We start from the raw sequence: 16,388 nt of genomic DNA on the forward strand, positions 1-16,388 counted from the left end.
TAAAATGCAAATAAGTTAAAAGTAAAAGGACAGGCCAACATACACATGAAAGGATACTCAACATCACTCATCACCAGGGAAATGCAAATCAAAAACACTGTGAGACATCACCTTACACCTGTCAGAATGGCTAAAATCGAAAACACAAGAGACAAGTGTTGGCGAGGCTGGAGAAGTAGGAACCCCTGTGCACTGTTGGTGGGGATGCACACTGGCGCAGCCCCTCTGGAAGACAGTATGGAGGTTCTGCAAAAAATTAATAGAACTACCGATCCAGTAATCCCACTACTGGGTATTTACCTGAAGAATATGAAAATGCCAATTCAAAGGGATACATGCACACCTATGTTTATTGCAACATTAGTTACGATAGCCAAATCATAGAAGCAACCTCAGAGTCCATCGATGGATGAATGGATAAAGATGTGGTATGTATGTAATTATTATTTTTCAGCCATAAAAAAGAATGAAATCTTACCATTTACAACAACATGGATAGATCTACAGAGTATAAAGCTAAGCGAAATAAGCCAGTCAGAGAAAGACAAATACCATATAATTTCACTCGTATGTGGAATTTAAGAAACAAAACAAATGAACAAAGGCGGGAAAAAAGACGAACGAGAAAACATACTTTTTCCTCTTATAGAAAACAAACAGATGGTTACCAGAGGGGAGGTGGGTGAGGGGATGGGTGAAATAGGTGAAGGGGATTAAGAATATACTTATATTGATGAGCACGCAGTAATATACAGAATTGTTCAATCACTATATTGTACACCTGAAATGAATATAACACTGTATGTTAACTACACTGGAATTTTTTAAAAAGTTCTTAAAAAAATAAAATAAAAGGATGGGAAAAGATATACTGTGATAACATAAGTCAAAAGAAAGTGGGATTGGCTATACTAATACCAAAACAGATTTCAGAGCAAAGACTATTATTAGGAATAAACTCATCTGGAGGACAATATGCACCTAACAGAGTTTCAAAATGCATACAGCAAGAACAGGACTGCAAGGAGCAATATACACATCTAAATTATAGTAAAAAAATTTCAACACCCCTCTCTCAATCATTGATAAAACAAGCAGGCAGAAAACCAACAAGGATATCATACACTTGAACAACACTACCAATCAACTTGCCCCAACTGACATTTATAGGACACTCCACCAAGAACAGCAGGATACCCATTCTTTTCATGTGTACATTGACCAGGATAGACCGTATTTGGGGCCATAATTTGAGACTCAATAAATTCAAAAGGATTCATGTCATACAAAATCTCTGCCCATTATGGTTTCTGCCCACAAGAGAATTAAATTAGAAATTAGTAACAGAAAGATCCTTCAAAAAAATCCCCCAGTATTTATAAACTAAATAACACACTTCTAAATAATGAATAAAAAAAGAAAGCAAACAAATTTAAAAGTATCTTGAACTGAATGACAATGAAAACATTGTCAGAATTTCTGGGATGTCACTAAAGCAGTATTTAGGTAGAAATTTTTAGCACTGAACACCTAAATTAGAGAAAAAAAAAGGCCTTAAATAAATGACCTCAGCTTCCACCTTAGGAAACTAGAATAGAGCAATGTAAAGAGAGATGTCCACTCTCACCATTCAGCTCTGTATTAGAAGTTGCAGCCAGTGCAATAAAGCAAGAAACAGAAACAGAGGGCAGCCAGATTGAAAAGGAAGAAGTAAAACTGTCTGTATTCACAGACAACATGATCATTTATGTAGAAATCTGATGGAATCTACAAAAAAAGCTACTAGAACTAGTAAGTGAATTTATTAGCAAGATTGTCAGCCTATAGGATCAATATATAAAACCTTGATTGTATTCAATTGTATAATGAAAAATCAGAAATAAAAAACACCATTTATAATGGCATCAAAAATATGAAATACTTAGGAAAAATCCAACCAAAAGATGTGAAAGACAAAACACAGAAGACCACAAAATATAGCTGGGAGAAAACTGAAGGTAAATAAATGGAGAGGTATATCTTGTTCACGGATCAATTCTTCCCAAATCGATCTACAGATTTAACAGAATCCTGACTGAAATTCCAGCAGGTGTTTTTGTAGAAATCAACAAGATAATTTGAAAATTCATATGGAAATCAAAGGGCCTAGAAACCCTGAGAAAGAACAAAATTGGAGGGCTAAAAACACCTGATCCAAAGAATTATAAAGCTACAATAACAAAAAGTGTGGTATTGGCATAAAAATAGACAAATCAATGGAACAGAATGGAAATTCCAGAAATAAATCCACAAATATACTGGCAACTGATTTTTGTCAAAGGCACAAAAACAAAAGAGAAAAGGTAACTTTTTCAATAAATGTTAAGAAAACTGAACTTGGACCCATACTTTGCATCATATACAAAAATAACCTGATAATGGATCATAGACCTAAACCTAAAACTGTTCATAAAACTATGAAATTTCTAAAAAAAAAAAAAATAGGAGAAAATCATTGTGACCTTGGGTTAGACAAAGATGTCTTATATCTGACACCAAAAACCAAATCCATAAAAGAACAAATTGATAAATTAGGCTTAACTAAAATTAAAATTTTCTGTTCGTCAAAAGACACTGTTAAAAGAATGAACACACAAGCCACAGACTGGGAGAAAACCTTTGCAAAGCATATATTGATAAAGGACTTGTATGCAGAATATATAAAGAACTCTCAAAACTTAATTAAAAAACCCCTAAAACCCAAGCAACTCAATTAAAAAGAAAAGCAAAAGATTTGGACACTTCATTAAAAAAGATGTATGAAGGACAGATAATCACAGGAAAAGATACAACATAATTTGTCACTAGGGATACGTAAATTAAAATCACAACCTGATGAGGGCATCTGGCTGGCTCGGTCAGAAAAGCATGCAACTCTTGATCTTGGGGTCATGAGTTCGGGCCCCACATTGGGTGTAAAGAATCCTTTAAAAAAATCACAATGTGATATTATGCACCTGTTAGAATGGCTAAAATTAAGATTACCCACAGCAAGTGTTAGGCTATGGAGCAACTGGAAGTCTCAGCTACTTGGATGGGAAAGTGAAGCGCTACCGCCAGCTCGGAGAAGGGCTTGGCAGTGTAGTTTACACGCCCTACCACATGATCTAGCCATGTCACTGCTTCACTTACTCATGGCAACCTCATCTGTAATAGCCCCAAACTAGAAATAACTCAAATGTTCATCAACAGATGAGCAGATCAACAGATTATGGCATATCCACACCATAGAATGATACTTGGAAATAAAAATGAACTACTGATGTACATAACACATGGATGAATCTCAAATTACATATTCTGTATGGAAAAAGATGGGGGGGAAAGCATACTGTATTTATACAAAGACCGAGGAAACGCAAACCAATCTACAGTGATAGAAAATAGATCGGTGGTTTCTTGGGGATGGTTAGAGGCTGGAGGGCAGAATTACACAGGACACGAGGAATCTTGGGTTGATGGGTATGATCACTATCTTGATTGCGGTGTTTCATGACATATATACCATGGTTTCATTTTATATACATACATAGATGTGTAGTTCTTTTAAAAGATGGGTATGGTAGTGGTGGGAAGAACGCATTTGGGAGTGTTTCCGCTGAATAATACTCCAGCTCACACCTGCCACGGGACCCGCAGCAGGCTACCTCAAGAGTGGATACCTCAGTTACCTCCTCTGTAAAAGGGGGCTATTATCAGAACATGCCTTAGAAGATCATAGTCAGGAGTAAACGGGCTAATACATGGGAAGTGTAACAGCGTCTGAGCACTGGAAGTATTCCATGAATGGCACCCAGCACCCTACTCACGGCAGATGAGGAAATTGAGGCATGGAGTTGGAGGGTGCGGGGTTACAATAGGCAACTGCTGTTTTTGTTTGCTTTGCATCCCTTACTGTGGGAAATTGTTCCTTCCACACATTCCAAGAGATTTGGGTGAGGCTAAAACTCAGTATCCAATATCCTTGCAGTATGGAGCCTGTAAACAGAACTCTGTCTTCTTGGATATAGTGACTGGTCCAAGATGTGCGAACAGCAATCCAAGCTGGGTCCTTCAGAACCCTCCTCTGGGGGGCGCCTGAGTGGCACAGCGGTTAAGCGCCTGCCTTTGGCTCAGGGCGTGATCCCGGTGTTATGGGATCGAGCCCCACATCAGGCTCCTCTGCTATGAGCCTGGCTTCTTCCTCTCCCACTCCCCCTGCTTGTGTTCCCTCTCTCGCTGGCTGTATCTGTCTCTGTCAAATAAATAAATAAAATCTTTAAAAAAAAAAAAAAACCCTCCTCTGGGATTTACCTATATTACGTATACTGAAGTAGGGAAGAAAGATCTTATTCCTCTAGGCTTTCCAAGCTGGCCAATGTAACGTGCCCTCACCCCCTCCTCATAAGGAAGATTTCTGACAATGGAACAGAATGGGCCAGAGAAAAGCACAGTGGAGAAAGGGAGAATCCTAAGACTACTCTTTGAGCTCCCAGATCTATCCAGACCCGAAACCAAACCACTCCTTTCCTTGACGACTTATGAACCAATTTCCCTTGGAACATAAGCCAGTGTGACCTATGTTTCTATTTGGAGAAGTCTTAGATGACAAGAGAGGTGAAGAGAGTTGGCAGTAAAATACTGGAGCTGGGAATCTAAAACCAGGTCTCACTGCTACCAAAGCTCACACTTGACTGCCCTTTCCTACCTGTGGGAGGGGCGCAGATGCTTGTGATTCAGGATGGAGGGACTGAGCAGATGGGAGAGGTTCTGGGCTTGTACCACACAGGGGAATAACAGTGGCCGAGCCCTAGAAAGCCTGACAGAAGACTGAATTTTGAGGGAAACCCCTCGGCTCAACCCATTTGGGGAAGTTGTCTCACCTCAGGCTCCTAACCTGTGCAAGAGATTCCGGAGACATGACAACAGGACAATGGCATATTTATTTACAATTGGACCAAAAAAAGGCATACAGGCATCTTTTAATTAAAAATAATAATGATGATGATTAAAAAAGTCAGAAAAATCGATGATATTTGAACCCTTTGTGAGGAGTCCATTCCCCTACTCCTCCCCAAAAGACAATTTCTTAGGGAAAAAATCCGAGATTTGAGTGAACGAAAGCCTGCAATATCATTCTCTACTGTTTGGGTTCCCTTTTCTCCAACCTGATTCTTGGTGGACACCGTCTGGCGATACGGAGTCACTGTGATCAAGGTCGAAAAGTTCACTGGTTTGACTGGTGGAGCTGGTAGGGGCTGCTGGGGGGAATCTGGAGTTGGGGTGCAGGGTGTTAAGGGAGTGGGGTGTGTTCCTAGCTTAGCCAGCATCCTGAGCTTTGTCTTGTGGTGGGAGTCCCAAAGGGGCCGAAGCAAGGGTAAGTGGCTGTTACTTAAACCCTAATCCCAGGGTGGGTTTGGTCTCTTGCAACTTAAGAACAAATGTTTGGGACATGCATGGGGTGGGCAGGGACAGAGGAGCCAGGCCTGCCACAATAGCTCCCTCTTTCTAACTTGGCTCCTTGCCTATTCCTGGGTATTGGGGACAGAGCGACAGAACTGACCTTCCATCTCCCTTCCCACAAGCAATATTCTGGTGTCTCCCAAAGGAGGCAAGAATCAGACGGGAAGCAGAGGGGATGGGACTGGCTAAAAGAGCTGGGTACGAGCACTGGGGCTGGGGGATGTCAGGGAGAGAACGCCTCTCCCCAGCCATCTAAAGGAGGGCATGTGAGGTCTCCCAGCCTTGTTCTGCCCTGGAAGGGGGGGGAAGGGAGACGGCCCACCACCAGCAAACTTTGCAAAGAGCAGCAACCCCCCGAGGAAAGTACTGGGGAGCAATCCTGAGGGGTGAGGACCCTCATTCCAGACAAACATGTGGATGCTTGGCTTGACTCTGTAAATACTTGGCCCTGGATCCAGGGTTTCTTGGCACGAATAGTTCACTGCAAGTCTCTTCTCTGGTCCAGCAAACCCCCACTGCTCTGAGCAGGGGTGAGTCCTGCTGTCCTGGGAAACGTGGCCCCGACTACTTCCAGGGGATTTTCCTTGGAGCAACCAAGACTTGGTTGACCTGAAGGACTGGCTGGAAGCCCTGCGTTGGGCCGCCCTGGGAGGGGGCTGGGGAGAGAGAAGAGTGAGGGGCAGGGCTGGCAGAGGCTGGTTGGCACTGAGGATGCGTGTCCGGGCTAGAGCTGTGCTTTGTCGTGACATCAATGGTGAGCACGGGCTGTGAGACGCTCGGAAACCTCACTGAAGCCCCAGAAGGCCAGACATCTCCTCTTCCAGTTAATCGTGGGGTGGCTAACAGCCTGAGGAACCGAGGTGGAGACAGTGACCAAAACCCAGCGTCTTGGTGATTTATCCATCCTGGATCCGTATGTTAAAAAAACTAAGAAGAAAACCCCCAACCAAAAAAAATAAACCTGAATAAACAGGTCTGAGAGTTCCTGCTGGAGGGAACTTTCTTAGCACTGAAGAAGAAACAACCCACAAAAAACTCATCCCCCACAGAACTGGAATAAAATGATGAAGAAAAGTCTGAGAATTATCTACAGGCCCTCCCGCCCCCCACGCAGCCCCAGGATCCAGGAACACTGTGCCAGGAGTTACATTCCAAAGGAGCAGGAGTTATTTTATTTGCGTGCCTGCAGTTCCCCACGCAGAGAGGCTTCCTGTCCGTGGACGGAGCGGGCCTGGCCATGGTCCACCCCCATCAGTCTATCTTCACAGCAGCGTAGATCTTGCGGACAAACATGTAGGCTGCATAGAAGCCGATGGTGCCCGTGAGAAGCCAGAAGGACAGGACCATGAGGGCCGTGTAGCCAAAGTACAGGAGAGAGGGAATGAACTCAACGATGTCCAGCTGGGCCATGAGTGGAGAGAGAAGGGGGGGGACACTTAGTGTCAGCCTACTGTGGCCAATCGGGGGCCCCCCTGACCTTCTCACTGATCTTGTGGCGAAGTTGAAGTCTGGGAAGGGGAAGGGGCTCGCTCCTGGTGGGCAGTGAGGGGTAGGCAGAACTCAGCCACGGCAAGCCTTCGTCGGCACCAGGGCCCATGCATCGCCGCGAGTGCTCATGACCCCTGTGGTAGCTTATTAATGGGGCACAGAGTGGTCCAACCGTACCCACAGTTACCCAGCTAGGAAGCAGAAGGACATGGGATTTCAAACTGGGGCTGGAGGGCTGGGGGTCCACGGCCCAATTCCACTGACTCGGGCCATTTCTTGAGGGGGGAGGAGCGGGCAGGAGTCTTCCTGGAGCTGGGCCTGGGAGCTCATTGGGAGACCGGGGGACTCCAGGGGCCAGGGCCAGAACGCCTTAGGCAGGAAGGGCCACAGCTGTGTCACTTCTTCACCCTCCACAGTCCCCAGAACAGCACAGCGACATTCCTGGATGGCTGGAGCGGCAGCCAGGGAGGGGAGCGAGGAGAGAGGCACCCAAGGCTCCCAGCTTAAAGAGCAGAGAGCCACCATAGGCTAGCCTACGGTCCTCACCTCCTGAGAACGCATCTGCCACTTCTGTTAACGTCTCCCAGGGTTTCATCTGGGAGCACACTGGACTGTTCTGTAGAGCTTAGCGGCCTGGCAGGGATGCCCGGGACCTAGCTGGGTCTGTGTTTGCTGGGTTAAGTGGAGCTAATCTGGAACCTTGCTATCAAGACCTGCTTGGCACATCAGGCCCCGAGGGAGGACTGTGCCAGGGCTCGTGGACACAAATGTCAGGAGCTCAGAGGAAATCAATAAAGACCTTCTCCCTAAGGTCAAATAGCCTCCAACTGGGGGTGAAGGCCATGTTTTCAGGCTCAACCCCCCTCGTTTCACAAGCTTTCTCAGGGCTGGAGAGCGCGTGAGGGAGGTAGGGGACAGGGCAGTGGTGAGTCCAGTGGTGAAACCAGGAAAGGGACAAGGCAAAGAGGCATGGCCAGAAAGGCCCTTAGAATTCGACAGGCCAAGACCATCATTTTACAGACAGGCTCTGGGACTAGGGGTGGAGATTTTTAGAACAGAGAGGAAAGACTGGGGCACAGGGAGGAAGGACAGGAGGTCATGATATGACCCCGGGGAGTAGTACAGGAGACCGTGTAACTAGGTTTTGTTTGCCCAACACTGTCTCCTGTCTTCCATCTTCCGGGGTTTTGGCGTGCCCACTCCCTACTCTGTGGTCCTGCTGGGCTGTCAGTTTTAATACAATACCTAAGGTAGTTGGAGAGGGCACCGTCCCACCAGACCTGAGGCACAGTGAGGGATGGCATGTAACCTGGGCTGATAAGCAGCTTCCCTGGGACTGATCACTTGACAGGAGAGGAAAAGACGTTCTTTTAGCTCTAGAGCTGTGAGGCTGAAAAAAGAAGACTGGCTGCCACAGGCATCTTTCCACTCTGAGGCAAGATCCTGTGTGCAGATTAAAGCCAAGAAAACACGCAGAGCTGAGGCATGGATACGGAGCCCCAACATCCTTTGAAATGCTGGATCGAACCATGCCTGAAGCTAGAACGCCAGCTTCTTAAACTTTCCGGCTATACCAGTCAATACATTCTCTTTCTGCTCAAGCCAGTTGGAATTCAGTTTTAGTCACTTTCCACTCAAGAGTTCTGATGAATATGGTCTATAGAGGAGGGAAATTAGACTTGTTCTGGATGATTCTAGGACTAAGACTATGGCCTATATAGAGGAGGGAAATTAGACTTGTTCTGGATGATTCTACGACTAAGACTATGGCCTATATAGAGGAGGGAAATTAGACTTGTTCTGGATGATTCTACGACTAAGACTATGGCCTAAAGACGGAAGTGACACGGGGCTGGTTTCAGTGTGAATCAAGGAAGACCTTGATAATGACAGGAGCTAGCCAAAGAGCATGAGAATGCCAGGAGGGGGTGTCTTCTGTCACCGGATGTGCCAGAGCTGGGGTCAGCGAACTTTTTCTTAAAGGGCCAGATTATACACGGGTTTAGGTTTGCAGGCCATGTGGCCTCTGTCACAACTAGGCTACGCGGCCACTACCGTGCGAGCCGAGCTACCAAGCAGCCGTAGATAATACGTAAATGCACGAGCATGGCTGTGTCGCAGTAACACTTTGTTTACAGAAACAGGCCCACCGGCACAGGCTCGAGTTTGCTGAGCCTGGAGCTCCATGCTCACTTGCTGGGATGGCAGTCGGCAACCTGGAAGCAGGTGGAGCACCATCTTAGGATGACCCACACCGTCCTTTCGAACCTGACCATCTCGTGAAAGGGCGTCCCAAGTTTCCACCAACTGGCCTATGACTCTGCTTTGGGAACACACCCTGGTTGCAAGGAGAGGACTTCCTGTCTCTGGGTTCTGGAGACCTGAAGCCCAGCAGGGGAGACCGACTCCAGGGGTAGCCTTGGCAGTGACGGGTCCACCAGAGCGAGCCTACATTCCCCCCAGGGCCCATCTGGCTTACGTGTCACACGTGAAGCTACCACAACTAGCGTGGCGAGTGGGGAGTTGCTCGTATTCTTCCTCATGCCACTCCGGGGGGGGGGCAGTGAGCTCTGTGCGTGTACCTGAATTCCTACATTTGGGCGCTCGAGGGGATTTCAGAATTTTCTGCTTGTATTCTTATTAACACCTTCTCATCTTTCTTTATTCTTTCATGTTATTGCTCTTTTGTTCCTAGCTTGAGGTGAGTACTACATTTTCAGTCTCTCTTATTTCTTATGAATAGCACTGTTAAAGTGAGAGATTTCCTTTAAGCTCCGCTTTGGCTGTTATCTCACAGGTTTTACCTGCAATATTCTCACTGTCACTTATCCTAAAGGCTTTTGTCTCCCAAAACACACAGAACACAGATCCTCTCTGTCCTAAAAAGATGCATGTTCTAGAACAAAATGGCTTTGGTTCTCCCCACTCTTGGCAGGAGAGACTCAGACACTTAGGTTTTTCCCCAGCACCCTCCTCTCCACCAACCTGCCCTGAAAGGGCTGGGGGGCTTCCTCACTTAGGGCAGTACCTTGTTAACAAAATAAAAGATGGCATAGACGAGGACGTAGAATGCAGATCCCCCGGAGACTAGGAAATTCCTCCACCACCAGCGGTAATCCTGAAGAGGAAACAGAGCAGAGTCATTATCTCCAGGGGTAATGTCTTCCCCAAGTTTCATGGTTGCCTGAGGAGCTAAAGACCTTAGGCAAGAACAATAACATCTGGGGTGATGGGAATGTTTTATATCTGGACTGTGATACTGGTTACACAACTGCATGCGTTTCTACAAACTCACTGAACTGGAGACTTAAAAAGGGTGAACTTTACTCTTTATAAATGAGATCTCAATTAAAACAAATCATCGAGGACCACAGCAAGAGAACAGCAATAACAACTACTAACATTTCTTGAGTAAATGCTCACCATGTGCCAGGCACCATTCTAAGCTACACATGAATCAGCCCATTCACTCCTTGTAGTAGGCCCGAGTCAGGCCCTATTGCTGCCCTGTCGCATGACGAGGGACAGGAGGCACAGACACGTTAAGCAACTGCCAACGAGAGCTACTAGCGGAGGAACTAGGGCTTCAGTTCCGGCTGTCTGTCCCGGAATCCTTGCCAAGAGCTAGTCCCCAGAGGAGGGAAGGTCGCCCAGTCTGCATCAGCTACTGGAGAAACCACTACTGGAGTGGACTCTGTACTGACAAATCTACTGTCCTTCTCGCACGTTGCTGTGACTACTTCACGTGACTACGCTGTGAGGTAGGGATCATTAACTCCAGTCTACAGCTGAATAAATGGAGGCTCAGCAAAGTGGTGTACTTGCCCAAGACCTCATAGCCAGAGGAGGGAGGCCCACATAGGAAACCCAGACAGCTTCAACGACCCATTCAATGCTGGACCCAGCTCTCCTCACCCCCAACTCCGGGCCCCATTCCCCTCACCTCTGCACAGAGCTGGAAGTACACCATGACGATGCTGATTTGTGAACACGACACCACCAGGATGATGAAGACAAGGAACAGGAAGCCAAAAAGGTAATAGAACTGATTCTCCCAGATGGCCTGTGGACACATCACAGCTGGCCTTCAGCAGGCCTGCCTCCACCCAGCATACACTGGCTGTTCTCAGAAAGCCATCCCGTAGTTATGACTGCCACACCACCTGCCACCAGGGCAGGAATGGAGACACCATCATGACACCACGGGGGTGAGCCAGGCTGTTCTTAGGGAGGGGCTAGGGCATGGCTGGCCCTGCAATGAGTGGGCCCCAGCCTGAACTCAACAGCTTGTGGGAAATAATGAATCCCATCCCAATCAAAATTACACAGAAGCCACCTCCAGTTAGGGGCAGCCTGCTGCGTGCCAGGCACGGGCTTCATGCTTTATGTGCACCTCCAAATGTAAGTCCATGAACATGCGGCCATTTATGGACGAGGAAGCCAAGGCTCAGAAAGGCTGGTGACTGGCTCAGGGTCACACAGAGAAAGGCGGCCTCCTGTGGGTGGGGAGTGGAGGGGGGGCAGCCAATCCATCCTCTGACCCTTTTCCTAGGCAGGACTGAGTGGGCAAGTGGGTCTCAGGAGGGAGGGCTGGACCGCTCAGAGCAGTGGGGCACCGAGCTGGGTCAGCCAGGCACAGATGGCTCTGAGGAGCCCTTCTGCCAACTTCCATCTTGGCACGGCTGGGACAGGAGCCATCATCATCACAATAGCCACTATTTAACAAATGCTGCCTGAAAGCCAAGCACATGCCTTTTATAGACATTCTCACTCCAGTCTCACAGTGATCCTGAGAATTAGGAACCATTCCCCCCACTTTCCTGAGAGTTCTGAGTAGTAGGTCAAGATGTGTGGGGGGGACCTGCAACTCGAAGAGGAGACCACCATATGAATAATGGTGGACTCTGGCCACAACGTTACTGAGGCAGCCCCTACTTCCTGAGGGCTTCCCATATACAAGACCCCATACAAGTGGCCTAGCTCATGTTTCCTTCCAAGCCATCCCGAGGGGTGGCGCTGTCAGCCCCATTTCAGGGTGGGGAGTGGGGACCCAAAGGTGGAAGGCCCTGTCTGAAATCTCATGGGTGGTAAGAGGCAGAACACACAAGTGGAGGGATGTGGACCAGGCTAGTGGGGTGGGGGGGAGGCTGTGTGTGAAGGGGCAAGGGAGCACCCAGCCCTGGGGAGAAGCAGTACTCACGCTGAAGATGAAGAAAAGCTCGATGAACATGGCACCAAAGGGCAGGATCCCGGCCATGAGAATGCTGCAGCAGAAGGGGAGCGTTAATGCCGCTAGGAGACCCAGGCCCCTCCCAGGCGGCGCGAAGGACAGTGCTCACGCAGCTGTGGTGGCTCTAGTTGTCTGGCATGCTTTCGTACCAATACAGCCTCCTGAGAGGGTGGCAAGATGGGCATCACTGTCCCCATTTTATTGATGGGGAAACTGAGGTACAGAGAGGTAGGGTGAGTTGCCTAGATCCAAGTGATGGTCTTAACCTGTCTCACCTGCACTTTTCCACCCAGCCCTTCCCTGTCCCGGTTCCTAGGCCAACACCAAGTCTGGCTGCAACTTGGTCCTCTTGAGCCTGGAGTGCAGTTGCGCTTTCAAGAAGTCTACTAGAGCCTGCGGGAGCTGCGGAGCACCAGTCACAACGGCCCCGGGGGACGGGACCCGTTCCATGTCCTCCTAAGGAAATGGCTCAGGGCAGTGTCCGCCTCGCCCACTCCAGAAGTCCTTGGCCTGCCCCTGCTGGAGACTCACCCGACAAATCGGTTCATGTACCACCGCTGCTCAGGGATCTGCCGGGGAATCTGGTTGGTGCGCACGGGGTTGTCATATGGCTGCTTGCGGAAGCCGAAGTAGTAGCCCAGGTAGACAAGGGGCAGGGAGATCCCGAACCACATGCACAGCAGGGCCACCATGGTGGGGAAGGGCACCTGTGGGCACAGCACCATGAGCTCCCCCGCACAAGGCCCAGGGGCTGTGCAGGGGAGAGGGGACCCACTGCGTCCCACGGAAGGAGGGCCACCATGGTAGGGAAGGTCCTGCAGACACACCCCCACAAGGCTCCTGGCCAGAACCTCCTGGGCCTGAGCCAGCCCTGGGGAAAAGCGGAGGGCAGATGGAGGACCATTCGGGCTGTGAAGTGGAGAAGGAACCATGGCATTTCAGAGGAGCTTGTCAGCCAGGGAGGAAGTGGGGAAAGAATGAAGAAGGACAGAGAACAAGAGGGGTAGATGAGGCCAGAATGAAGGAGAATTATGTGGTATGTGAACTGGAGACAAAAGGGAAAAAACAAAAGAGCACAAATCGTGTGGTTCTGATTTTGTCAAAATAAAACACCATGTATATACTACGAAGTAAAAAAAGCAGGTTATAAAATCGTATGTACAGGACTCCATTTTAACAGAAGCATCCCAAAATTTATGTGCCTACAAGGGGCTGTGCCCAGAAGTTAACAGTAATTCCTCAGATGGGATGTAGGGGTTAGAACTGACTTTTCATTTTCTTCTTTATCCTGTTCTATTATTATGTTTTTAGAAGAATCATGCAAACTGGAAGAAGCGAATTAATATATGGAAAAGGTTTAGAAGAGTAGTTATTCCAATGTAAGCACAATATAAAGGTTTACTATTTCATTATAATTTTAAAGTTACATCATTCTATTTTAAATATAGCTAAAAAGACCACAAAAATATACTAAAGATTACATCAACTTCTCTGTACTTTCCAAAATTTCTATGATGAATGTTTATCATGAGCGGTTGGTAACTGGGAGGAAAATGCTGAAAGAGAGAAGGAACACAGGTAGAAAAGAGGAAGTGAGAGGAAGAGCATGGCTCTGTCTTTCCTGAGGGCGACTTCCCTGACTGCTGCAAAGAAGCCAGCCCGCCCGCACCCCAGACTCCCAGCCTCACCCGACGGCCTCTAACGAAAGGCACCTGCACTAAGGGGACGCAGCTCTATCCGCTAAGGCTGGATGGTGAACGCCTGCCCCACCTCCACTGCAGCCCTGAGAGGGATAGAAACCCCATTCCGCCACCCCCCCGCCCCCAGTTCACAGTCCTACTCAGTGAGTCCTGGGCAGCTGCTAGCAATGACTGGGGCTGGCAGGATCCTCACGCTGAGGGCAGGACACCCTGCGGGGGCTGGTGCCGAGGGACAGGGCCAGGACGAGGAGAGCCTTGTTTGGGATACTGACCCAATAAACTCGCACCAGGCAGCCTTCCCTTGGCTGAGGCAAAGGGAGATTCCCCAGCTGGCCCCTGGACTGTGGAAATCTCCCTTTAGAGAAGTGAGCTTTGGCCAGCTGTCTGCAAGAGCCCACAGGAAGGCCAGGGCCGGGACATGGGCAGCTGGATGGGCAGGGAGGGGGAAACCCCGGGTAGCCCTCAGGCCCTGGGGCTGGGAACAGAACCCCGGGGATTCAGAAAAGGGAAGAGAACAGCAGGAAGTGACCTGCCAGAGTGGGACCGAGCACAGCTGGTTCCCACACCCCCCCCGCCCCGCCGGCCCGTACTTACTGCTCCTGATGAATGCTTTCCCCAGATGAAGCAATTCAAAACGAAGCAGATGCCAAAGACCACGCCAGGGTAGAGGGTTGCCGTCTGGAAGCAAGGGAGACCAGGCTAGGGAGCTGCCACCTCTTCCAGTGGAACCCCCAGACTAGAGGCTCTCAACCCTCCTTGTCCTTCAGGATCCAGCACCAGGATAATTCCTTCCCGAAAGCATTCCCTTAACTGCCCGTTCCCTGCCCTCATCCCAGTAAGTATGTACTGTTACCTGGTCAATGCCTGCCTACCCCCAGAGACCGTAAGCTCCTTGGGGGAGTGTGTCGTCATGGGTCACCCCCCCCCACCCTGTTCACTGATGTACACCCAGCATTTAGAACACGGTAGCTGCTCAATAAACATTCGTTGAACCGGAGCGAAAGAATAAAACTTTTACAAAACATGTATGTATGAGCCCAACCCAAATTGCCTACAGTGGTGAGTAAGCTTTAAGTGAGTCTTTGGGGCGGCGGGTGCTGGCCTCCGCACACATCAGCTCACCTAATCCTTCATAGGCCTGGATAGAAAGGATTATCATTATCCCCTTTTAAAGAAAAGGACACTGGGGCGCCTGGGTGGCTCAGTCAGTTAAGTGTCTGCCTTTCACTCAGGTCATGAGCCCAGGGTCGTGGGATCGAGCCCCGCATTGGGCTCCTTGCTCAGCGGGGAGTCTGCTTCTCCCTCTCCCTCTGTGCTCTCTCTCTCTCAAGTAAATAAAATCTTTAAAAAAAAAGAAAAAAGAAAAAAAAGAGGACACTGAGGCCCAGCAATGTTAAATACACACCCCAACTTCATACAGTTAAGGGGAGATCAGAGGTTCAAACACAAGCAGTCTGACCCCAGAGGCCAAGCCCCTGACCCAGTGCCCTGTATTCCATCTAATCACAGTCTCTTGGGCTGGGGCCCAGGCACATGGAGCCAAAGCCCTGGACCTACAGGAGCCTTCTTCGCTACTGCGACGGCCTGAGCACCCAGTAGGGCCACTGAGCACAACGCCCGGGGCCCCCTGCAATCTGGCACTCAACCTCCGATGCCAATTTCACCTTTGGCTCATAGCTCTCCCACACCCAGTAACTGGTCGCTGCTCCTGCACGTCGCTGTCCCTGGGCTGGTATGTAGGCAGAGTAGTCAACACCTCAGAGTATCTGCCGCCTGAGTGCTCATGCTGTGCCAAAGGCCTTCCCTGAAGTCTCTTTCCATCTACACAACAACCCTGAGACGCAGGTGTAACCATCCCCCACTGGACAGATGGCGAAACTGAGAAAGAAAAGAGCCAGGACTGAGATCTGGGAGATTCCAGAATCCCAGGCCAACCGGCTGGCTGCTTCGGTCCATCTTAAACCCTCCTCTGCAAAGCCCAGCTCAAGCGTCATTTCCTCCCCGCCTGCATGTTTCTGCTTTTCTCTGCTGGATAGCAGGGCATTCATCTGCTCTCCCGGCAGAAATGTACAGACTGGACATCGTGCTAGATACCGGGAGTGAGAGCAGCAAGAACGTTCCAGTGCGGCAGACAGACCCACAAATGGAGAACCGCCTCCATGGCACCGCTTGCAGGCACAAGGCTCTGCCTAGCTCCTCCGGGGTGCCAAGGCCACGGGGCTGGAATGGGGGAAGAAGGGGAGGAGGCTTCTAGAGGGTGACACTGGAGCTAAGAGGGAGTGGTGTGCCCGGGCAGAGGGGAAGACAGGGGCTGGAGGAGAGAGGGGCAGTGCGGCCTCTGCATCGCTGCAGGCCACAGCACACGCCCACCGTGGGCAGAGGAAGAGCACCAGGGAAGGGTCAGAATCTCACAGGGACACCAGGGACACCTAGGGCAGTCAAGGGTCTAGGTGAGGGGCAAAAATGCCCAAAACCTGGGCAAGAGCTCT

The 16,388-nt window shown here is 49.1% G+C and overlaps 1 protein-coding gene across 3 annotated transcripts in view; it reads right to left on the minus strand.

Annotated features, from left to right (window-relative positions):
• Window positions 1-4,942: 4,942 nt before the first annotated feature.
• TM9SF4 (transmembrane 9 superfamily member 4) overlaps window positions 4,943-16,388 on the minus strand; it is a 52,158-nt gene continuing 40,712 nt past the window's right edge. For all 3 annotated transcript variants that reach the window (XM_002918276.4, XM_019798650.2, XM_011223724.3), the window contains 6 exons: window positions 14,494-14,577; window positions 12,731-12,906; window positions 12,170-12,233; window positions 10,913-11,032; window positions 9,998-10,087; window positions 4,943-6,882 (listed from right to left, as the gene is read on the minus strand). In XM_002918276.4, coding sequence (XP_002918322.1) covers window positions 6,733-6,882; window positions 9,998-10,087; window positions 10,913-11,032; window positions 12,170-12,233; window positions 12,731-12,906; window positions 14,494-14,577 — 684 coding nt within the window. In that variant the 3' untranslated portion in view covers window positions 4,943-6,732. The remainder of the gene's footprint in view (window positions 6,883-9,997; window positions 10,088-10,912; window positions 11,033-12,169; window positions 12,234-12,730; window positions 12,907-14,493; window positions 14,578-16,388) is intronic.

The sequence above is a fragment of the Ailuropoda melanoleuca genome, chromosome 13 (genome assembly GCF_002007445.2).
Source record: "Ailuropoda melanoleuca isolate Jingjing chromosome 13, ASM200744v2, whole genome shotgun sequence".
NCBI lineage: Eukaryota > Metazoa > Chordata > Mammalia > Carnivora > Ursidae > Ailuropoda > Ailuropoda melanoleuca.